We start from the raw sequence: 25,718 nt of genomic DNA on the forward strand, positions 1-25,718 counted from the left end.
CTGACAGCCCTGTTGGGCTGTGTGATGCCAGCGTTGCCTCAGTCCTGAGGCTCAGTTCTTCTCTAGGGGAGTGTGTGGCACAGTGGAATGTGTGGCACAGTGGTTAGAGCTACAGCCTTAGCACCCTGAGGTTGTGGGTTCAAATCCCACACTGCTCCTTGTGATCCTGGGCAAGTCACTTAATTCCCCCATTGCCCCAGATACATTAGATAGAGTGTAAGCCTGCCAGGACAGATAGGGAAAAATGCTTGAGTACCTAAATGTACACCACTTAGTTATAAGTGGTATATAAATTATAAAAATAAAAATAGTATCAATCTGTAAAATGATGTTCATGTAGGACCACTTTGGCTTCTTTCGACGTCGTAAACTTGTGAGGGTGAAGATCAGGCCAAATGGGAAGGCCCGGCAATACTTAATATTATGAACTGAGTTTTCGTTAACACCTAACATTTCACGTTTCTTGTGAAGTGTGATAGCAAATATATTTGCAAATGCTTCCACCTTTGCTCCCTTCCATTCAATGAAGCCCACTTTGTGCACAGCCCGCAAAACCTGTTCCTTTATTATAAAGAATTGAAAGCATGCTAAAATGTCCTGAGGTTGCTTTCCTGTTTTAGGGCCCAGTGCACGATGAGCACACTCATGATCTATAATAGGGAGATCATCTGTCCAGGCACTTGCCAGCAAGAACTTATGGCAGATTTGTTGCATCAGCTTTACAGTTTGAGTTTCCTCAGTTTGCTCTGATACTCATTGGTCATGGAGTTTTATTTTTCTGTGTTCTGTTCTCTAGATCTTTTAATTGTGTGGACAGGATTGCAGCCATATGTTTTTGGTTGAGGCCTTGCAACTGTAGTTCACTTGGTGTAAGCAAAGTTCTTTAAGCCCACAATTCGCTTTTTCGAGGCCATGAAGTAGGATGCTCTCATGCCTATATATCCCAATGAGGTTTGACAAGATCACAAATGATTTGCTGCTAAAAATCGCTAAAGTAAATTTCCTGGGATTGGGAACTGGTCGTCTATGCTGCCATCAGCTCATTGATGTCATCGAAATTCCTTCTCATTTAACAGTTTTTAATTTCCAATTCTCAAAAACTGAAAATTTTGTGCTCTATTAATATAATAGCAGTGTTCTCCCCAAAATTTTTTTCCAGCCGGGTGGCATGAAAAAGTAGCCGGGCGGGGCGGGGCAATTTGGTAGTGGGGAAAATTAAATGTATACTATTTTTATTAGTTAATTATTATTATTATTATTATTTTCCAATGCTCGATATGACTTCCTTTAAGGTTTGTCACTTGTGCCAGAATATTTTTACTAAATTTAAGAAGTATCCAATTCTAGAAGTGAATAATTAGATATTCACCCTCTTTCAAACAGTATAGAAGTTTAAAAAAGGGAAATGAGTTAATGAAGTCATTAGGTTCAATCTAACCATTTATTGCTGCATGAATTTAAACAACTAAAAAAAAAAGATAAATATAGCTCATCCAGTCATACAAGAAATGGCTGTACAACACCTCTAATAATGTTTTGATCACTAGGTTCCTTCCTGAGGTCTCACTGAGGATATGAAATAGATGCTATCCCCACTTCCAGACTTCTTCCACATAATTTATGGAGAGGTGTTACTGAGCCTTGAAGGACACCTGTGTGATTGATCTTTATCTGCTTCTTTTTTATTTTGCTGTAGTGCAAAGTAAGAGCTAGGGCAAAACAGTATAGGTAAAGATGCAGGTAATAATTAGCAATGTATTAAAAATATTTTATTTTTATTTGCTTATAATGTCATTTGAAAGCTGCTTGATGATAATACAACTTTAATTTAATTCTTTATAATGTGTGTGTCTGTGTGTTGGGGGGGGACAACACCTACGTCAACAGTAAAGTTAGAATAGGGTCATTAAATCCAGTGGTGTACCTAGTATATATGACAGCCAGTGCTAATCATTTTTTTTTTAACAACCCCCTCCTCTATATAAAAAAAATATATTTTTAGTAATAATCCATGAGTCACACAATAAGGGTGCATCTAGGAAAAGGCAGCATCTTAAGCACTGCAGTGAGCACTAGAACACCAACACACGCATTGTAAAACTAAACAAACCAGATCCTACACAGTCAATTGATCCTGTACAGTCATTGCTAACAGAAAGCCATGTCCCTTTTATACACACAGACAGATACATCCTCGCCCAATATGGAATAATCACAAACTAAAAATAGAAATATGTAGACAAAAGTTAAACTGAACCAAGAAACCAGACTCTGCATACAATGCAACACCACATAAACAGTGATACATGTCCCCTAATACTGTGCAAAATATAAAGACAGTAGAAGTAAATTTGAAAAAAACTTCTACATAAGTCACCACTTTACAAATTAACAAATAGAAATAAAATAATGAGAAATATGAAAATTCCATTTTATTGGACTAATCCATTTTTCAATTAGCTTTCAGAGGCCAAATCTTTCTTCAAGACAGAACAGTATACAGCTGTTATGGTATCCTGTCCTGACCTGAGGAAAGTGTTTATTCCCTCCCAAAATTGCCTTATTTCCATTTCCTATTGATAAATTTTAATCAATACAGTTACAATACTACTTGATTCTACCTAAAGCAACAAAAATATTTTTTTTCTACCGTTTGTCGTTTCTGCTTTAGTCATCTTCTCTTCACTCTCTTCTTTCTATTCAGCATTTGTCCTCACTCCCTTCCATGCAACATCTGTCCTCTCTCTTTGCCCCTTCCACCCAGCCTCTACCCTCTCTCTACCCCTTTCATCTACTGTCCACCCTATCTCTGCCCCTTGCATCCACTGTCCACCCTTTCTGCCTTTTCCATCCAGTGTCTGCTCTTTCTCTGTTCCATATGGTATCTTCCCTCTTTCTATGTCTTTTCAGTAAACTCTATATCCTGTACCCTTTCTCTCCTTTGTACATGATTTATTTCAGCTTCAAACCCTCTCCATTTTTTGTCTCCACCCCTCCTCTATGCTCTGGCATCTCTCTCTTCTTTCCTTCCTTCCCACTCCACCCCATGGTCTGACATCTCTGTCTCCTTCCCTTCTCCCCCCCCCCCCCTCTCCAGTATCTGCCTCCTGTCTTTCCCCTTTGGTCCAGGCCTCTCTCTTTCTCTCCGTCTTTCTTCTGTGAGGTGATCATGTTGATCTTGAACACTGAATAATTATTCTACATTCTCCATATCACTGTACTGTAGTCTGGTCCAGCAGACTGTTTTGGCACTATTACATGGGTAATAGTAAATTCATTATGCATCAGCTTTCCTCACAGAATGCCACAAGTCTCTATTTCTTGTGCTGTGTTTACATCTGCCAGCAGCAGAAACTTGTCAGACAGATCCCTTGGCAATACTACACTTCGGAGCCCTTTGACCATCTGGTTCTGTATGGCTGCAGGCTTTAAAGTTCTGTTTAATGGAGGAGATTGTCCAGCATACATAGTTGCATCACTCTTAAGGATCTGATCAGAGATTACATTAGACAAGGTGGTATTTTTAGGCATGGAAAAAAAAGGACATGTTCTCCTCAATCTGCTCAGATGCTTTCAAATGCCCTTTAATGTTCGTCTGATCTCGGGCTAAATCTTGCCTCCTGAGCTGATCTTCAAAGGAGAGCGAAGTGAGAGCCATATCGGCAGTGAGATCCGTTTTGGGCCGCATGTTGTTCGGGGCTGGACTAAGGCAAGTTGTAAGCTTCCTTCCATCGCTGACCTATCTTCCATAAGTCAGCAACGGAAGGAAGCTTACAACTCGCTGCTCTTGCTTGCTTCGGGCCTTCCTCGTTGCCAGATCCTGCCTTCACGAAAACAGAAAGTAGGCAGGACCCGGCAGCGAGGAAAGCCCGAAGCAAGCAAGAGCAAGTTGTAAGCTGACCTGTCTCCGATAGCGAACCCATGCTCCGGGGCGTGTGCATGCCCGACTTCCCTTCTCTTCCCCCCTTGGGACGTGACTTCCGGTTTCGGAGAGAAGCGGCATGCACATGTTAGCGCCCCGGAGCATGGGTTCAAGTTGCTTGCTGGCGTTAAAAACTTTAAAAAAAAAAAAGTCAGGCTCCTGCGATTCAGGCTGTGCCGAGTCAGCCCGGTAAATCTCCAAGCCGGTGAGAAGGGTTTTTTAAAAAAATGTTGAGCAGAAGGCGGCAGCAGCAGCAGGATTGCGATCGAGATTACAGCCGGGCGCTCATCTAAATTAGCTGGGCGGAGCGCCCGGCTGAAAGGCCCTGGGGAGAACACTGTAATAGGATATACAAGAATAAATATTCAACTAGAATATAATAAAACCATAAATAAATAGGTATATTCCTCAGCGATTTTTTGGTAAAAATGAAGAATCCTACTTTTGTTGGTGTGTTTAAGCTCTTATCACAGAACTTGCAAGATTTTATCCACTTAAGGCTTCTTTTACTAAGCTGCACTAGGGCTTTACCACGTGGAATAGCGCGCGCTACATTGACCCGCACTCTAGACCTTAACGCCAGCATTGAGCTGGCGTTAGTTCTAGAAGCATAGCCCACGGTAATTTCCTGTGTGCGCTAAAAATGCTAGCGCATCTTAGTAAAAGTAGCCCTTAGTGAAACAGCTAGAACTGACATGTAATGCCTTACCTCGCAGGTGGTTCCACTCATGTGCTTCTCCTAAGCAATTAATATCATACTGGTATTCTCCATCTCTGCAGAAGTAATCATCAGAGCTAAGAACAATGCCATTTGAGTTTTCTTTAAGCAAAGTCCTGCAAAAGCCGGGAAGATGATAAAGCAAATATAAATAAAATAATAAATGATTTTGTTTCAGTTTACCAATGAACAGTCTAGCCTAAGAGGAGAGGAGAAAACATTATTATTAACCACTGTTTTGGAGACTTAACATACAGTATTTTGCAAATATTTTCAGAATACCCTCTCAAGCAGTTTCTATCCAACATTTTTAGTAAAGTATTTATTTATTCCTCACAGGTGGTCTATGGAACTCTGTGCATTTATGGTTCCAACATTACATAATGTTGTAGCCCACCATTTATGTAGCCCTCTGTATAATAAGGTTGTCCACCCATGGTCTAACCCAGCGGTCTCAAACTCAAACCCTTTGCAGGGCCACATTTTGTATTTGTAGGTTCTTGGAGGGCCGCAAAAAAAACAGTGAATGTCTTATTAAAGAAATGACAATTTTGCATGAGATAAAACTCATTATAGTTTATAGATCTTTCCTTAATTGCTTCTGATAATTTCAGCTATACACAGCTGAAAGCAGTGCACCAGGCAGAAAGATGCAGGAAAGCGCTTGTGTGAGGTTACAGCAGTGAGGCGGGGAACATTCCAGAACAATGGTAACATACCGAGGGCCTCAAAATAGTACCTGGTGGGCCGCATGTGGCCCCCAGGCCACGAGTTTGAGACCACTCGTCTAACCCAATCAATCAATCAGCTTTGTTCTTGGACTTACACATATGAGAATATCAAAACAAACATCATAATTCTTAACTATGCTAGGGCCATATCACTGTTACTGAGGACATATTTACAGATTGGTTTTCATATTAAAGAGCTGACTGCAGAAGACATTTCAATATCAGAGCTCAACTCAAATGTTAACATACTATACTAACCACTCACAAAAGAACATGCTGTATTTTTCCAGTGAGGCATGGGAGAAATTCAAGGTCTTACTCTCAAGGCAGCTCTCTGGTCCCTGCATTTTCTCAGGACATATGTGGGAAGCACTCAGCAACCTCATACTCTTGCTGGGGACTTGTGCCACTGCTAAAGTTCCATAAATTCTCTCAACAAAAACATATACCACAAATTATAAAAGTGTAAGTGTAACCCCCCCCCCGCGCTACCCCCCCAAAAAAAAACCCATTTTCATTTGGACCTGCTTCATAGGAGGCTTATCTGGAAAATGCCTTGAATCTCATCATGAAGCCAGGGTATAGTCCGACTCAAGTCTTTCAAATTCACTGCAGTTTCTTTCAAAATAAAGGCATGTATAAAGGTGGCTTTGAAGTTTTTCTAATTACACCAATGTTATATTTTAGCATCTACAAACACTAATGCTGCCCAATTCACCAATTCAAATCAATTTATTTTCTTAAAAAAAAAATCAGACTCAGTAATTCAGTGAGTCCTGAGTCTCCTGAAATATGTCCGGGTCTCCTAAAGCAGCAGCTGCAGTGGCAGAGGCAGGCGGTAAACAGGCTTTTCCTGGCTTGCCCACCAGGGTCTTCCCTCTGCCACATCACTGATGATGCGGTAGAGGGAAGCCTTGGCGGGCAGGCCACAAGCAGCCTATTCACTATTGCTGCTGCTTTAGGAGGCCTGATAGTTGAGGTCTCATGGTGAGGAGGGGTGGGGTGTCGATTGGGAAGTACTGCACAGGGGGATAAGAGGAATGCAAGGCTGTTGAACAGGGGGATAGGAGGGAGGGATGAAAAACTATTGCATGAGGGGAGGGAGGGAAGGATGGAAAGTTGCTGTACAGAGGAATGGGAGGGATGGAAAGCTGCTGCACATAGGGGGAGAGACGAGAAAGGAAGAATTGTTGGAGGAGGTGGTGGAGATGAAGGAAGAGATGCAACAGAGGTAGAAAGGGATGAGAGGGAGAAGACTTGCATATGGTGGAGGGGAGAGAGAGATGCTTGGAGAAGAGAGAGTGAGAGATGCATGGAGAAGAGAGAGGGAGAAAATATTGGACATAGAGTGGAGGGCAGGGAGAGATGGGACAGAGAGAGAAAAAATGTTGCACATAATAATGGAGGGGAGGAAGGGAGAGATGCTGCATAGAGGGGAATAGAGAGGTTTGACCCAGGGCAAATCATGGAAAGAAAATAGATGATAGACCATGGAAAAGAAACAGAAATGTTGGATATGGCAGAGAAAGGCTCTGCATTGCACAAGGCCTTTTTTCTGGTTTAAATATCCATTAGAGGTTTTTTATGCCGATGAGGTAACTTAGCTCTGTGCAGTGTCTCCATCTTCAAAGTCTAATTGTTGGCTGGGGGGGGGGAGGGGAGGGATGTCTGAAGCTTTTTCCTACCTTGTGAGATTTTTGGTTTTGAAATTTGGCCTAGGTGCTAGATCTTTAGTTTTTGAACACTGTCACAGCAAATTTTCTCTTGGAATTTCAGTAAGCTGCTCATAATTTTATGTATACTGTGATGTTTTTGAGGGAGTGGTATTATTTATTTAATGGAAGGGAAAGTACAGAGATGGAAGATGGATGGTGAGCAGGGCTGGATTAAAGGGTAGGCCCGGTAGGCATGTGCCTAGGGCACGAAAATGGCCCAACTCCCTCACCTTTGCGGTCACCTTTCCAATGTTTTCTTTGTCAAACAGGTCCTGGCATCGACGGAAAATGTTATCTTGCAAGTGGTGCTCGACCCAAAGCTAACGCAGCTTCCTATTTCCGCCTTGGCGGCTTACGTCAGAGGGGAAGCTTTGGGCTGAGCACCTCTTACATGATAACATTTGCCATTGATGCCAGGGCCCGTTTGACAAAGAAAACATTGGAAAGGTGACCTACGAAGGTGAGGGGAAGTGAGAGAGATGGGCCAACTAGGGGGAGATCTCAATCTGTATACTTTGGAAGAAAGGCAGGAGAGGGGAGATATGATAGAGTCGTTTAAATACCTACATAATGTAAATGTGCATGAGTCAAGTCTCTTTCATTTGAAAGGAAACTCTGCAAGGAGAGGACATAGGATCAAGTTAAGAGGTGAGAGGCTCCGGAGTAATCATAGAAAATACTTTTTTATGGAAAGGGTGGTAGATGCGTTGGAACAGTCTCCCGGAAGAGGTGGTGGAAACAGAGACTGTGTCTGAATTCAAGAGGGCTTGGGATAGGCACATGGGATCTCTTGGAGAGAGAAAGAGATAATGGTTACTGTGGATGGGCAGACTAGATGGGTCATTTGGCCTTTATCTGCCATCATATTTCTATGTTTCTAGGTTAAGTGGAAGGGAGGGATATGGGCCAACTAGGGAGGGAGAGAGAGAGGGCAGATGATGGAAGTGGGGGGAGAGGGAGAAGGGGGCAGATGATGGAAGTGGGGAGTAGGGAGAGAGAGAGAGAAGGGGGCAGATGATAGAAGTGGGGAGAAGGGAGAGAGAGAGAGAAGGGACAGATGATGGAAGTGGGGAGAATTTGTGCCGTCAGCGTTGGAGCATTTGGGAAAGAAGCAGTAGTGGTGAGGAGGCAGGATAATGCGATGGAATTAGGGGAGAAGGGAGAGAGAAGAGGCAGATGATAGGAATACCCAAACACATAATTCAGCTGATAGAGAGCTTATATGAAAATCAAGACGACAAAGGTAGAAAATAAATTATATTTTTAAATTTTTTTTTTGCTTTAGGATAAAGTAGTATTGTAGCTGTGTTGATAAATAACAAATGGAAATACGGTGATCATTTTATTGGACCAATTTTAACCCAGTAGCATACTAAGCTAAGTATACAATTTATTTGAATATGTTTAAATATAATAATCTTTCAAGGAAACTTCTAAAAAGATTATGGTGGATAAAAAAGTTAAAGTTTTTAAAAAAGTTTACCTAAATAACTGCAATAAAAGAATGTGGGCCAATGAGGAATAAAAACAGCGGTACCGCTATTGAACATTACTAAGGGTGGAGGAGGTGTACCTGAGGCCACATTTTGCCAGATTTGAAATATATGAAAGCATGTGGAACAACTTGTAATTTTGTGGAGAGAGATGTTGGATATTGTGGAGGTTGGGTGAAGTATTGGAGACTCAAACAGCTGTGTGACATTTAAACTGTCCATAGAAAGTTCTTCCTGAACAAGAGCCTGGCGTTTTTTCCCAGGAATAAAATAGATACGGTAGAGCGGAGTTACAGCTTCTTTGGGAACCCTTAAATCTCCACCAGGTATTTCTTGAACAATTTAAGGGGGCTAAGTTCTTTGATTGAGGAATACTAACAAACCGCAGGTTTAACCTGTGAGCATAGTTCTCCATCTTATTCCTCAATCTCGCTATACCTTGAACATATGTCAAAAAATTATTTTTTTATTTCACCCAGATCTTTTTGTGCCTCCTCCATTTTCCTTTCCAGTTCCACTTTCTTGCTTCTTGGGTAGTGATTCGTATTTCAGATTCTTGTAAGCAAGTCTCTACCATAAATTACTCATCACAATATTTTCCAAGCGGGCCACAGCATCCCAGATAGAGTCCAACGTGACATGTGCTGGTCTAATCAAAGGAGTAACAGAAAGCTCACCACCATTCTGAAGTTGTGCAGATCTTCCCAGCTCAGAAACTCCTCCAACAGCTCCTTCCAAATCCAAGCAATATTCAGCAACAACTTCTACCGTGGCAGGCAACACTTCTGCTACACCCTCCATACTCTGGTCACTCCCCTCCAACGATGATAGAGCCGCTGAGCTACCTGCTTCTTGCAGTGTCATCAATTGCTCTGGGTATGCACTCCATTGTTTTGGCCAGAAACCCGAAATACAGTTAGACGATGGGAGGGCTGGTAATGGGTGAAAGTACCCTAGAATAGGACTTGGGGGTAATAGTGGACAAGACAATGAAGCCGTTGGCACAGTGTGCAGCGACCTCTAACAAGGCGAATAGAATGCTAGGTATTATCAAGAAAGGTATTACAACCAGAACGAAAGAAGTAATCCTGCCGTTGTATCGGGCGATGGTGCGCCTGCATCTGGAGTATTGCGTCCAATATTGGTCGCTGTACCTTAAGAAGGATATGGCGATACTTGATAGGGTACAGAAAAGAGCGACGCGATTGATAAAGGGTATGGAAAACCTTTCATATGCTGAAAGATTAGAGAAACTGGGGCTCTTTTCCCTGGAAAAGCGGAGGCTTAGAGGGGACATGATAGAGACTTACAAGATCATGAAGGGCATAGAGAAAGTGGAGAGGGACAGGTTCTTCAAACTTTCGAAAACTACAAGAACGAGGGGGCATTTGGAAAAATTAAGAGGGGACAGATTCAGAACCAATGCTAGGAAGTTCTTCTTCACCCAAAGGGTGGTGGACACCTGGAATGCACTTCCAGAAGGGTGATAGGACAGAGTATGGTATCGGGGTTCAAGAGGGGATTAGATGATTTCCTGAAGGAAAAAGGGATAGAAGGGTATAGATAGAGGATTACTATACAGATCCTGGACCTGATTGGCTGCCGCGTGAACAGACTGGTGGGCATGATGGACCTCTGGTCTGACCCAGCAGAGGCACTGCTTATGTTCTTATGTTATGTTCTTATGTTCCTTCCTAAGGAAGTCCCTGATTGGCTGAGGTGCCCCGGCCCCTCCAAAGGGAGGAGTCTGAGGCGCCTCAGCCAATCACTGCCTTAAGCCTCTCCCCGTGCATCAGATGATGCGCCGGGGCAGGGCCTAAGGCCACTATTGGGTGGCGGTGGCAGCGGCAGCAGAGTAGGAGCAGGAGGAGTTTACTCCCACTCCTGAAGATTTTGCCGGTGCGTAGGAGCAGGAGGAGGGTTTGGGCACCCCTCCTGCTCCCGAAGATGTTGGGGAGCCTTGCCTAAGGAGGAGGGACTGGGTACCCCTCCTGTTCCCAAAAATTTAAAAGGTACCGGGGTGGGTAGGCCGGGCCCGACCAGGACCGGTCCAGAGGGCTGGGAGCAGGAGAGACTGAGCACCCCTCCTGCTCACAACTTTTTGCTGCCAGGATGGGCCGTGCCGGTCGGTGTGTGTGTGTGGGGGGGAGGGCGAGGGCCGTGCTGCATGCATGCAGCTTTTATTTATTTTTTTTTTTTAAAACGCCGATGGCAGGAGGGAGTTGGTATCCCTCCTGCTTTTTTCTCCATGTTGGGGGTGGGCATGGCAAAGCAGGGTAGGCATGAGAGATCAGGGCCTGGGGGCGTGTCGGGCAGATCTCTCTTGCTTGCTCCCTGCTGCCGTTCTCCGCAGTGCAGGCCTGCTTTAAAACCATGGGCTTGCACTGCAGGGAACGGCAGCAGAGAGCAGGAGAGTCCGGGAGCAGGCAAGAGAGATCTGGGCTGGGCTGAGCCCTGACAGCAGTGACAGGAGGCTGCTTCTCCTGTCACTACTGTCAGGGTGTGCGCATGAGCAGGGATCACTCTGGCCATGGGTAGGGGGCATGTAGGGAGTGAGCTAACGATCATCCCCATTTGCATGCAGGCCTTTACTGAATCAGTCGGCCAGCATGCAATAGGAAATGGATCATGCACGGTTTGGAGGTTTAGTGAATCCTGCCCTAACTGATTTGCACATGAATCCTTACTATCTACAAAATAGGTGTTGCTAGTGCTCACAGGTTAATATTATTTAATGACCACTTGCTAATGGCTTAAGTAGGGCAAACCTCCTTCAAAATGCTGAGTAAGGATATTCTAATCATATGAACCTGATGTGATACACCTGTGTGTGATTTGAGCCACTTTAAATAGAAGGATATGTGGGGGTGTCCTAATTTATTCCTCAGTTACATCACTTTCTTTTCCAGAGATTTAAAAAAAAAGATTTGACATTGATATTTGAACATTTTTTAAGAAAAAACTGAATATTCATGGGGTGTACTAATTTTTTTACATGACTGTATATTGTAGCCACACTGTAGCCCAGGACTGGGGCTCTACAGCACTCCAAGTGGCTACACGTAAACAGTACACCAGCGTGTGACCAGGCTGGAGTCACCCTGCAGGACTGAATTGACACAAAACAGGAACTGCACTCAAAACCACCCAATTAAAGTTTGAATAGAATTATATTAATTTTACTTTCCAAAACAAAAAGGTCAAAATGACACAAACAAGGAAAATGGTGTCAAAAAGGCAAAAGTTCATCAAATCAGAACTCAAAAGTAGGGAGATTACATAGTTCAAATAAAGTTCCAACTTTCTCTCTGTTAAAAACAGTCAAACCTGCACCTGAGGTATTGCTCTTCTCAGAGCTTGCACAGTCTGCTCCCAAGCAGTTTATCATGAAAAATCAAAATATAGTTCTCTGCAGTAGTGCTAACACAGTTCCAAATCCAAACTAAATCCTCCAGCAGTTCTTATAGCACTGCTGGGCCAAACGGGGAAAGCGCCTTCAAAATTTCCCACCCTGGGTGATTGCAAACCTCTCCCCAATTAAGGCACTTTCAGCTTTATAAAGTCAAAAATCAAAAACAGGTTCAAAACCAATTCAAAAACCAAAACTCACTGTTGCAGATTTATTCATCTTAAAGCTTGTTGGAAATATGGCGAGGGTATAATGAAGTAAATGCTATATCCAGTCAGATACAATGTAGGTAGATGTATAATATTGTCTGGATTATGATAGTTTTGATAACTTGTTATACTTTCAAAAAGACGCCTCAGCCACACCACTCCACCACATATGATGCTTTATATAGCGGGAAGCATATTGTGGCGCTTCATCATTGGCTGTCGATTTTTGAATGTTATTTTCTCCTTTTTGTCTTTAATTTTCTATATATATTGCTCCTTATGAATACTTGTAAGAAATAAATATTTCAAAAACACTTTGCTTCTTCAGTGTCATGATATGTGCTTTAAAAGTAGATAGTACTTATCTCAGCCAAAACCTGGGGAGTCAGACCCGACATGTTTCACACAACCGAGTGTTTTATCAAGGGTCTCCCTGTAAAATATAGAACAGAAGCTGTCACATACAATACTAAGACTAAGTTCGAATCAAATTTGGATAGGAGAGGGGCAGGACACAATTGTATGTGACAGCTTCTGTTCTATATTTTACAGGGAGACCCTTGATAAAACACTCGGTTGTGTGAAACATGTCGGGTCTGACTCCCCAGGTTTTGGCTGAGATAAGTACTATCTACTTTTAAAGCACATATCATGACACTGAAGAAGCAAAGTGTTTTTGAAATATTTATTTCTTACAAGTATTCATAAGGAGCAATATATATAGAAAATTAAAGACAAAAAGGAGAAAATAACATTCAAAAATCGACAGCCAATGATGAAGCACCACAATATGCTTCCCGCTATATAAAGCATCATATGCGGTGGAGTGGTGGGGCTGAGGCGTCTTTTTGAAATTATAGCAGATTTATTCATGGCACCTGGTGAGCAATCCTACTTCCATCGGTTCCAAGACCTCCACAAACTCCTCTGGCAGAGGTGTTTGTATTTCCATAGGGACTTCCGTCTCCTCCTCAGGCAATGGAAGGTTCAGAGTCTCACCAGCTTCTTCTGTCTCCATGAGTGTACATCTATCCCCTTTACTTGGCCCAGGGGGGTCATCAGGAAAGAAAGGCTTTACCCTTCTCCCTATCCTGCTTGCCTGTCTGTACTCAACTGAGAGCTTTTCTACCTTAGGGACACGCCCTAACCTGGCTGAGTCAGCAGGATACAGTGGAGCTCTTGAGCTCCCCTGGTGGTGACCTGAATACTGCCTGCCTAGAGTTCCCCTAGGTGTTTCAGGCTCCCCCTGGTGGTCAGCCGGGAAATCACGCTGAACAGGGACAGGACAGGTCTTGTACATTCCTTTCCTGGGTTTCTTATTCACTTGCCGGTCAGCTTTCACTGGGACCCTGGCAGGCACGGCGCCTGGCTGATCACAATATGAATATAGATAGTATAAATAGGTAAGATTCACATATATTTAGCCCATGTATTCTAACACCTTTACTGAAGCTCATGCAAACTGCTCAGAATTGACTCCCCAGTCATTAGTAGCGGTATAGAAGCTACTACTACTACTATTATTAATTATTTCTATAGCGCTACCAGACGCACGCAGTGCTGCAAAGAGTCACAAAGAAGAAGAAAACAGTCACTGCTCGAAAGAGCTTATAATCTAAACAGCTAAGACAGACAAACAGGATGTCATGGATACAATTAAGGGGAACAGTTATGCAGCTGGCTGGGTTGGAGGGCAGAGGAGTAATCTATATTTAGAGTTCCTTTAGGGCTTTAGGACCAGGCAAAATGACCCTCCTAGCCACCTCCTCTGATTAGCCCTGGTGGGGAGGGAGAGAGGAAGTGTGCTAGGAGTTATCCCTGGAAGGAAGAAAAGGGGAAAGATGAAGAGCAGGTCAAAACCCATTTCCTCCCCCTAGTTGTAGACAACCATAAATCAGAGTTCCTCTAATCATCACTTTGTAGGACTGAATCAGAACTGTCCCAAATTCTTCTAAGCATCTCCAAGATTACCTGGTCAGCTCCTTATCTGGATTTGCAGTCAAGGATGATATTCCTTGAAAGTTTTATTAATCAAAACTGAATGACTTAAATATTTGGAGAACAGCCTTGTATTTTCTGGAAACATATTCTCATGAAAATTCCATTGGTTCACAAATGGTACACAGAGGTCTAGCTCCTCAGCTTTGGAATAGATTAGATTAGAAAATGTTGTTTAATAAAATTTTGTGATTTAGTTAAACCTTGGCTATTTAAACATGGGTTAGAATATCATGATTTTAGAATAATTTTTCTTGGGTTTATTTTATGTTTCTGTATTTATAAATGATCTAGAAACAGGGACGAAGTGCGAAGTAATAAAATTTACAGAGGACACCAAACTATTTAGTGGAGTTGGGACTAAAGAGGACTATGAGGATTTACAAAGGGACCTGAACAAACTAGAAGAGTGGGCGACGAGATGGCAGATGAAGTTTAATGTAGATCCCGGAGGACTGGAAAATAGCTAATGTCACGCCCATCTTCAAGAAGGGTTCGAGGGGCAACCCGGGAAACTATAGGCCGGTAAGCCTCACATCGGTCCCGGGAAAGATGATGGAGGCACTGATTAAGGACAGCATCTGTGACCATATCGAAAAAAATGGACAGCTAAGGTCGAGCCAGCATGGGTTCTGCAAGGGTAGGTCGTGCCTCACAAACTTGTTGTACTTCTTTGAGGGGGTAAATAACCAGGTGGACAAAGGTGAACCCATAGACATAATTTACCTAGACTTCCAGAAAGCCTTCGATAAGGTACCACATGAACGGTTGCTCAGGAAGCTATGGAATCATGGGGTGCACGGGGTGGTCCACCGATGGATCAAAAACTGGCTGGCAGACAGGAAGCAGAGGGTTGGTGTAAAGGGCCATTACTCGGACTGGCAAGGGGTCACGAGCGGGGTTCCTCAAGGATCGGTGCTGGGACCGCTCCTGTGTAACATATTCATTGACGACCTGGAGGCGGGAACAAAATGCGAGGTCATCAAATTCGCAGATGACACCAAACTATTCAGCAAGGTTGAAACCACGGTTGACTGCGAGAATCTCCAAAGGGATCTTACGACATTGGAAGAATGGGCGAAAAAGTGGCAAATGAGCTTCAATGTAGGGAAATGCAAGGTCATGCATATAGGGAGAAGGAACCCGATGTTCACTTACAAAATGGGGGGAGCAATGCTAGGGGTCAGTAATCTGGAAAGAGACTTGGGAGTGATGGTAGACACGACATTGAAGGCGTCGGCACAATGCGCCACAGCCTCGAGGAAAGCAAACCAAATGTTAGGTATCATTAAGAAGGGTATCTCGACCAGAACGAAGGAAGTCATCCTGCCACTGTACCGGGCTATGGTGCGCCCGCATCTGGAATACTGTGTACAGTACTGGTCAGTCCAGTGTTCCCTCTAAGCTGCGCTGGCGTGCGCTGGCGCACAAAATATTGCATCGCAGCGCACAAGTTTACGTCACAGCGCACGGCGTACGGAGATGGCAGGGCGGCGAGACTGGAGAATCGGGCGAGTTGGCGCTGGCGCCCGATATTTGTAGCGCACAGCGAAAAAAAAATTGCCCACAACACCCGCCCGCTTAGAGGGAGCACTGCTGGTCACCGTACCTCAAAAAGGACATGGCAATGCTTGAGGGAGTCCAGAGAAGAGCAACTAAACTGATTAAGGGTATGGAAAACCTTACATACACTGACAGACTGAAGAAGCTGGGGCTGTTCTCCCTGGAAAAGCGGAGACTCAGAGGAGATATGATAGAGACCTTCAAGATCCTGAGGGGCATCGAAAAGGTTGACAAAGACAGATTTTTCAATTTGAAAGAAACCACAAGAACAAGGGGTCACTCGATGAAATTGAAGGGGGACAGGTTTAAAACAAACGCAAGGAAGTTCTTTTTCACACAGAGGGTGGTGGACACATGGAACACCCTTCCGGAGGCCGTGATAAGAAATAGCACAGTACAGGGTTTCAAGGATGACCTGGATAGGTTCCTGGAAGACAAAGGGATTGAGGGGTACAGATAAGAGCAGTGGAAGGTTTAGAGATAAGTGTAGAGGTAGGCATAAAATTAGTCAGGGACCGCTGACCAGGCAATATGCCTGATGGGCCGCCGCGTGAGCGGACCGCTGGGCTGGATGGACCGCTGGGCTGGATGGACCTCTGGTCTGCCCCGGCGGAGGCGTCTACTTATGTACTTATGTAGAGAAATGTAAAGACTTGCATGGAGGAAACAGAAACCCGAAGTACAGCTATACGATGGGAGGGCTGGTAATGGGTGAAAGTACCCTAGAAAAGGACTTGGGGGTAATGGTGGACAAGACAACGAAGCCATCGGCACAGTGCGCAGCGGCCTCTAAGAAGGCGAATAGAATGCTAGGTATTATCAAGAAAGGTATTACAACCAGAACGAAAGAAGTTATCCTGCTGTTGTATCAGGCAATGGTGCGCCCGCATCTGGAGTACTGCGTCCAATATTGGTCACCGTACCTAAAGAAGGATATGGCGATACTCGAGAAGGTTCAGAAAAGAGCGATGCCATTGATAAAAGGTATGGAAAACCTTTCATATACTGAAAGATTAGAGAAACTGGGGATCTTTTACCTGGAAAAGCAGAGGCTTAGAGGGGACATGATAGAGACTTACAAGATCATGAAGGGCATAGAAAAAGTGGAGAGGGACAGATTCTTCAAACTTTCGAAAACTACAAGAACGAGAGGGTATTCAGAAAAATTAAGAGGGGACAGATTCAGAACTAATGCTAGGAAGTTCTTCTTCACCCAAAGGGTGGTGGACACCTGGAATGCGCTTCCAGAGGGTGTGATAGGACAGAGTACGGTATTGGGGTTCAAGAAGGGATTAGATGATTTCCTGAAGGAAAAGGGGATAGAAGGGTATAGATAGAGGATTACTATACAGGTTCTAGACCTGATGGGCCGCCGAGTGAGTGGACTGCTGGGCATGATGGACCTCTGGTCTGACCCAGCAGAGGCACTGCTTATGTTCTTAGGTTAGGAGATTGTATATTGGGGGGGGGGGGGGGTTCTCCTTTTTTATGTTTAAATATATTTATTCATTTTCAGAGAATAACTGATACAAAACCATGTTGAAAAACACATTCTCACTAGTGCTGCCCAATTCAGGAAAAAAAATTTTGATTCGATTCAGCCTCCACCAGGTACTTGTTGGCTAGCTTCTTGGTATCCTCCAGGCCATGCAGGGCGGTGATCTTACACACCTGCTTGTGGTTCTGCACCGAGATCTGGTCGTTCAGGAACTGCATGCAGAGGTGGGTCACCTGCGGGATGTGCAGGAACTTGATCACCAACAAGACCTCCTCCACAGTGTCTAGTGATAGGGTCATTTTGGCAGGGTACAGGTACTCCAGCACCAGCCGCAGCCCGATGGACAAACAGCCCTGCAGCACCAGGTTGTTGTTGGCCCGCAGGCGGGCTAGCAGCTTATCTCCAATCCAGCTGCAGCACTTCTGAATTGGCCAGGCCAATTTTTTTTTTTTTTAAATCAATCGATTAGAATTGATTCACCCAAAGTGAATCGGTGAATCAATTTGAATTGGAAATCGGGCAGCACTAATCCTCACCATTGAAAACTATTATATACATAGCCCCTCCCCCCACCAATCCCTGGTGAACACGTAGCAGCATGTATTATAAGGTATTGTTTAATGATGCTCAATTTTTTTCTGTTTTGTAGCTAGGAAGGATAGGATTATTTTATAGATTGTAAACCTTATTTATCCTTATTTAAGGGGACTTTAGAATAGAAGCAGGTTAGAAAATGGCCAAATTAACCTCCTCTTTTAGAAACGCACAGCGCGTGCTTAGTTGCGGCAGCAACTGCTCCAACGCTCGTAGAATTCCTATAAACAATGCACCTCTCACACCCCAATGCACAAAGCTCCAACACCATGGTAAAAAAATACCATTGTGAGAGCAATTTTTACACAATAGGTGATACTCTGCATTAGTAGCATGCAAATTATATGCACGCTATTTTTGCAGAGCAGGCCCAGTAAAAGGGGGAGGAACTCTGCCTGGCATCTGCTCTGAAGAGCAATCGTTAGGCAAAGCTCCTCCCCCATCCCTCCTGTCAGACCTGAAAAAGAAAACTTTTTTTTTCTGCTGCTGCTTCTCCCTGCCAGCTCATCCAATCGTGGCAGGGGAATCCCCCATCAGCTGAGCCAGCAGAACTCCCTGAAGCCAATGATCAGTGGCTTCCCCTGCCGATCAGCTGTTTGGGGCTTCCCCTATCAGCTTAGCCGCTATCAACAGAGCCGGCATAGGAAAGCCCCAAACAGCAGAGTGGCAAGGGAAGTCCCAAAGCAGAGTACTACCGACTCAGCTGATCATGGAGTCTCCTAAGCCGGCAAGGAGAGCAGGGGCTGCCCAATTCCCCCCTCCAAACGATCCCCCCAGTCCTACAAAGATAGAGCCTCTCCAGCCAAAAAAGACCTGGTGGTCTAGTGGGCTGAGTGGAGTCAGACCCCCTTCTCCCCAGCTTAAGGATCTGTCGTGTCCCTCCCTACACCCTGTACCTTTTTGTTAAAGATCAGCAGCTGCCGGAAAATTTCTGCACAGATTATTCATTGCTGGGGGGTGTTCCCTTTTGTGCATTGCTAGGAGAACTCATTTAAATACTAAAGAGCTCCTAATGATTCATTTGCATAGGATTCTCAGTTGCTGCTGCAACAATTGGTAGCAGCCACGGAGAATCCTTTTCTACACTGGGAGGACAGCTTTCCGTTCCAGTAAGAGTGCTTTAACGACTCTTACTACCAGGGAAAGTTCTGTGCGCCAGGGCCTCAGCCTCTATTTATTCTCTATGACATAAAAAGTTACAGATTTTAATTGAAGGGTCCTTCTTTCATTTTCAGATTGTAAGTGCAGCCTAGAATTTAAAACAATGGCACAAATCCTGCTTTTGCTGTGAACACTCCTTACAACTTTGGACAAGTCCCTTAACCTTCCATTGCTTTATGCTCTAATCTGAATTGTCTTGAACTCAGATTTACTTTATAAAGATGAATCATCTAAAACCCAAATTTAATTTTTGAAACATATCAGATTTTAACCCTTCACACATGCCAATATACCAAAGAGAGGAAGTGGGCAAAGAGCACTGAAGTGTTTTGCCTCTCACATTATCCCCTTCCTTTTAATCTCTAGGTCTTCTATCTCTCTGAAGGGTCAAATGAATGTCCTTGCATAGTTATTTTGCTCACAGCTGTACAAATTCAGAAAACAGATATCACTAGAAAGAAGAATCTCTAACATTCCTTCTTTTCTTCCTCTACTTGAACTATAGCTGTTGCATCTCAATAAGCTTAGCCCTCATGACTAGGAATCGGGCTTCCTCTTTCAACATATATACTGCTCCCACCGAGCCATCAGATTACCATACTGCAAAAGAAGAGAATTTACTGCAGAAGAGCTGTGATAAGACTATTTAGCATTAGGATCCATGTTGGTGTTTTCAAAATCAAGACCCTGAGGGCTGTACATCAACCAGGTTTAAAGAATTTTCCCAGTAAATATGTATTGGGTACATTTGCAGTCTCACTACCCTTCATCATATTCAAATCTTTCACACAAATTCATTACTCATGAGATAGATTTGCATATAATGGAGCCAATGGGCATGCAGATTTATTTTATATATATTTACTGGCGAAATTCTGAAAACCTGTTTGGTTTGTAGCCCTCGAGGATCAAAGTTCAAGTTTGGTCTAAATACCATCTTCTCTGTAACCTCCACACAGGTTATTTATATTTTTCTTTAACTTTTTTTAAATATACAATTTTACCATAATCATATAGTAAAATATTCTGACCTTGCCAAAGTAGATTTTCCTGAGCCAGGAACACCTCTGAGTAGCACCAGAACTTTGCCTGAGAACTGTTTCTTTCTCTTCACATTTTGAACCACAGAGCGTGGGGATACTGGGTGAAACTGTGTATTTTGTCTTACATCTAGCTGACCCCGATGGATGTTTGATGCAAAAATGCCACTACTGTACCAAGGTGTTAAAGAGACTGCTGGAGAGGCAGGAACTCCCTGAACAAAAAATCTGTCAGAAAAAGGTTTCCACTGCACAGGACTACCCGCAATTGGTGTCACAAAGCTGTAGCATCCAGCAGTTGGATAAAATTCACAGGCTAGGGGATTCCAGGTAGTCCATGGCACTGCTGAAACCCTGGCAAATTGATCTGGCTGTGAAAGGCAAGAATCAGCATGAATTGATGGCTTGGTGTTAGACTCCATACTTCTCTGCAAGTCACTATTCTCTTGTTGAAGCCTCTGCAAGCTTGCATCCTTACATGTCTCCAAGTCTTTACTGGCACTACAAGAAAGGCCCTTGAGGTCTGAAGCTCTATGAAGGGTGACAGAGTTTCCACTGACCTTTTCCACTATACTGCTTCTGTCCAGTTCATCTGCAGAGAGTTCAGCAGTGTCAACTAACATGCCAACTCTACACTGCATAGCATTGTTGACTTGAGCCAAGTGAGAACTGGTGTCCTCAGCATTTATTACAGAAGGAGAATACACCAATACATTACTGTCCGCCTGATTTTGTATAGCAGGAAAGTCAGAATTAAAATGTAAACTGGGTTGTACCAAACCTAGTGGCTCACAAATTTCCTGAGAATGGTCCAAAGTCTTAAATTGTGGCACAGAGTCTGGACTGCACTGTGGATGATTCAAACTATACATCTCAAATGCATTCTCTATCAAGGGATCCAACTCTGCAGTAAGCAGCCCATCGGGAAGAGACAGGTTTTCTTCTGCACTAGTTTTCCTTTCGGTGACTTTGCTTCCAGTAGAATTTTCCTGACTGATATCATCTAGAGATGCAGCTACAAAATCAAACCCTGAGTCCAAAGATGATGATACAACTGCTCCTTTAGCAGCTGTTGACAGCTCCAGGAGATAATCCATAGCAACATTAACTGTTTACAAAGAAAACAAAACATAAATTAGTATTTCTAGATTTTTTTTCATTTTTTTAGCTATAGGTGAATAATATACAGTATATTTGACAGTGTGTGTATGTGAGACATCATGGAGAAGATCAAGAGTTACTGCTATGGAGTTTCTTGGTCACTATACAAACAGCAGTCACTATACAAACAGCATATGTGGAATAGCTCGATGGCTCAGATGGCATGTGCTATGCCTAAATTCAGCCTCCCGATCACCACGTTGGCTCTTCAATGCCCCAGTAGGGTTATAAGAGGGAGTCATGATAGCCAACAGCAAGCAAATGGAAGGCAGTACTAAGGGAGAAAAGGAGGAACATCTTTACCTTTAAAATCATACTCGGAGAGAACCATGTACACCACTCCAGGATCCAGGTCAGAGAACATCTCTGAGAGATTGTCGAGAAGCTCCTTATAGTTGGGGGGCAGCTGTCCCGGAGGTGGAGCCATGTCAGCAGCAGAAAAGGATGCAACCTTCTCAGAGTCCAAATTCTTTCTATAAGGGCTCACAGAGAGAGTTTTCTTTTTCTTTGGCATCTCTTCCCATATGTCTTCCTGTTGTCTTCCTTATGCAGTCCCCGTAACGACAATGGCAACATCAAGCAAATGGAAGGCAGAACAAGCTCATGGTAAGCAGTACTAAGGGAGAAAAGGAGGAACATCTTAAAATACACAAGGAAATTGAAAAATATAAAGGATTAGGCTTTTTGATTCAAGTGTTCACCCTTCCAAATGAGCACAAGGCAAGTTACAATTCAATCATTGGAGCCATTTCCCTGACCAAGAGGATTTATAATCTAAACTTTAACTGAGAAAACAAAATGATATGGCTTGCCCACTACTGCAAGAAGAAATGGAACTGAAACCCAGATCTACTTGATTCTCAGCCCACTGCTATAAACACTATATTACTCCACTCCACAAATATCTGTAGTCATGAAAGGCAACACATCTTCATTTCATTTATTACATTTGATATACTGCATTTACACTAACAGTTGCATACAGACAGTGAGCCTAAGGGGAATAGTAGTTTTTCTTTAGTTTAGTTCCCTCTAGTAAGTTTTGCTATGCTTATGGAGAAGTGGATTTGCTTCAGACTTTTGAAGACCAGACTGCAACTGTGACATAGATAGCTTTCTGACAGTTTTGTGTATTAAATATCTCCATATAGTACTTTCTTGTGTAGGATAATGGTATGCACATGTTTTTTCTTGCTTAAACTGCTGACACTCTCTTTAACTGTTAACTGTCACATATCTTCAAGCTTCAGTTAGCATAGAGCTCAATTGCTACATGTAACTCTAGAGCCCACAGTGTGCCTATTTTCATGTGCTCCCATTGGCCCTAATGCAACCATAAAGGATTCAATGTAAGCTCCTCCTTAAATCCAAAATCTTAAACAATCTGGGATCACAGAATCTGGCTACATTTTGGTAACGTATTCCCTTTCAGAGGACAAGGTAATTGGTATTACAATTAGGGAAAGCATGCAGAGCATACCTCCTAAAATTCTTTCCAATCTGCGTGCATATGTGTGTGTGTACACGTTTTGTGTGTCAGCATACACTGGGCATATATGGTGGGGGGCTCATTTCTCTGGAACCTATTTGCTTTTTTTATCAGTTTTTCCCACATGCCAAATTTCATCCCATTCTGCTCATTTTCTATGCAACAAGCTGTAACTCTTTCCACAGAAATGAATATGCCATTATTTGCGGTATCGATGGGATGAATGATCTGAATATCGTCAGCGTAAGCAAAAGCTGTGAGGCCGATAAATTGGCATAACGTCAGTAAAGGAGCAAGATAAATATTAAACAATAGCGGTGATAGGATCAATCCTTGAGGGATTCCAAAAGAGTTAGAGAATGTCTTTGAATTGGAATTGTTAAAGAACACGGTAGAAGATCAATCCGTGAAGTAAGATTTAAACCAATTAAGTATTGGTTGGTGATTCCAACCGAAGCTAATCTTTGTAAAAGTAATTGATGATCGACCGTATTGAATGCCGCTGTGAGATCCAATGAAATTAGGATTACAGATTGATGGTGCTCCAGAAAGCACAGTTACTTACCGTAACAGATGTTATCCAGGGACAGCAAGCAAATATTTTCACTGATGGGTGACATCACCACGGAGCCCCCGGTACGGACCACTTTAAGAACTTGGAAAGTTCTCAGCTGCCCACACCGCATATGCACGAGTGCCTTCCTGCCTGACGTAAGCGCGTGGTCCCTCAGTTAAGATAAGCCAGCTAAGAAGCCAACCCGGGGAGGTGGGAGGGTTGTGAGAATATCTACCTGCTTTCCCTGGATAACACTTGTTACAATAAGTAATTGTGCTTTATCCTAGGACAAGCAGGCATATATTCTCACTAATGGGTGACCTCCAAGCTAACAGAATGGGATGGTGGGAAAGTTGGCCATTAGGAAAATAAATTTTGTAATACAGATTGTCCGAAGTGCCCATCCCTTCTGGAGAAAGACTCCAGACAGTAGTGAGAAGTGAAGGTATGAACTGAGGACCAGGTGGCAGCTTTGCAGATTTCCTCAATGGGAGTATACCCGAGGAAAGCAACAGAAGCTGCCATAGCTCGAACTTTATGAGCTGTGACACGGCTTTCCAGTACCAGTCCGGTCTGAGCATAGCAGAACGAGATGCAAGCGGCTAGTCAGTTGGAAATCGTTCTATCCGAAACAGGATGTTCCAACTTATTTGGATCAAATGAAAGGAAAAGTTGGGGAGAAGTTCTGTGCGGCATTGTGCAATCCAGGTAGTAAGCCAAAGCTCGTTTACAGTCCAACGTATGCAAAGCCCGTTCTCCAGGAAGAGAATGAGGCTTAGGAAAAAATACTGGTAGAACAATGGACTGATTGAGGTGAAAGTCAGAGACAACTTTAGGAAGAAACTTTGGATGAGTACAGAGAACCACTTTATCATGATGAAAAACTGTAAAAGGTGGATCTGCAACCAGTGCATGTAACTCACTGACCCTCCTGGCAGAGGTGAGAGCAATAAGGAAGACTACTTTCCAGGTAAGAAATTTGAGATGAGCTGTAGCCATTGGTTCAAACAGAGGCGTCATCAAACTGGAAAGCACCACATTAAGGTCCCAGACTACAGGTGGAGGCTTGAGAGGTGGTGTCACAATGAAAAGCCCCTTCATGAATTTGGATACCAGAGGATGAGTAGTAAGAGGTTTCCCTTGCACTGGTTCATGATAAGCATTAATAGCACTGAGATGGACTTTAATGGATGTAGATTTAAGACCAGAGTCAGACAAAAAAAGAAGATAATCCAACACCAATTCCACTGCCAAGGAAATGGGATCATGATGATGAAGTAAACACCAGGATGAAAACCAAATCCACTTCTGTTGGTAACATTGTTGTGTGGTCGGTTTCCTGGAAGCATCAATGATTTGACGAACAGGCTGAGAGAGGAGTGTTCGAGTAGAACTCAGCCCGAGAGAAACTAAGCTGTCAGGTGTAGAGAATGCAGGTTGGGATGTAGAAGGGATTGCTGATTCTGAGTAAGCAGAGTAAGAAACACTGGAAGTAGTATGGGTTCTCTGGAACTGAGTTGCAGAAGGGAAAACCAATGTTGCCTTGGCCACCATGGAGCAATGAAAATCATGGTGGCTAGGAAGTGGAAGGAAGGCATATAGAAACCGATCCGTCCAATCCAGGAGAAAAGCATCCGCCACCAAATGGAGAGGAGAATAAAGTCTGGAACAAAATTGGGGCAACTGGTGGTTGTGAGGAACTGCAAATAAGTCCACCTGTGGGGTGCCCCATTGAGCAAATATGGACTAGAGAGTTACAGAGTCGAGAGTCCATTCGTGAGGTTGGAGAATTCTGCTGAGGTTGTCTGCTAGGGAATTCTGCTCGCTTTGTAGACAGCTTTCAGGAACAGATTGCGATCTGTCGCCCATGACCAAATCTTTTGAGCCTCCTGACACAACAGGAGAGAACCCATGCCTCCCTGCTTGTTGATGTAGTACATTGCTATTTAATTGTCCATGCAAAGGAGGAGGACTTGAGGACAGAGATGTTGAAATGCCTTGAGGGCATAAAACATCACCCTGAGTTCCAGGAAATTGATGTGGAATTTCTTCTCTCTGGCAGTCGAAAGACCCCGAGTCTGCAGATTGTCCATATGCACCCCTCAGACATAAGGGGACGCGTCGGTGGTGATGATCTTGTGATGAGGTGGCAAGTGAAAAAGAAGACCTATGGAAAGATTGGATGAGATCATCCACCAACAAAAAGACTGCAGAAGAGATGATGTAACGGATATGTGCTTCGAGAGACAATCCGTCGCTTGAGACCACTGGGATGCTAGAGTCCACTGAGGAGTTTGCAGATGGAGTCTTGCCAGGGGTGTGACATGGACCGTGGAGGCCATGTGTCCCAGAAGAACCATCATATATCTGACAGAGATGGTCTGAAGAGGAAGCAATTGCTGACAGAGACGAATGAGAGTCTGAAGTCGATCTGGTGGAAGAAACGCCCTCATAAGAGTGG

General features: G+C 43.6%; 1 protein-coding gene across 7 annotated transcripts in view; it reads right to left on the reverse strand.

The window, feature by feature from the left end:
• The window catches only part of N4BP2 (NEDD4 binding protein 2), a 225,373-nt gene that overhangs the window by 170,133 nt on the left and 29,522 nt on the right, over positions 1 to 25,718 (reverse strand). For all 7 annotated transcript variants that reach the window (XM_033947102.1, XM_033947095.1, XM_033947076.1 and 4 more), the window contains exons 3-5: positions 21,516 to 21,828; positions 20,043 to 21,159; positions 4,632 to 4,756 (exon numbers count right to left, since the gene is read on the reverse strand). In XM_033947102.1, the coding sequence (XP_033802993.1) occupies positions 4,632 to 4,756; positions 20,043 to 21,159; positions 21,516 to 21,726 (1,453 nt within the window). In that variant the 5' untranslated portion in view covers positions 21,727 to 21,828. The remainder of the gene's footprint in view (positions 1 to 4,631; positions 4,757 to 20,042; positions 21,160 to 21,515; positions 21,829 to 25,718) is intronic.

The sequence above is a fragment of the Geotrypetes seraphini genome, chromosome 1 (assembly GCF_902459505.1).
Source record: "Geotrypetes seraphini chromosome 1, aGeoSer1.1, whole genome shotgun sequence".
Classification (NCBI taxonomy): Eukaryota; Metazoa; Chordata; class Amphibia; order Gymnophiona; family Dermophiidae; genus Geotrypetes; species Geotrypetes seraphini.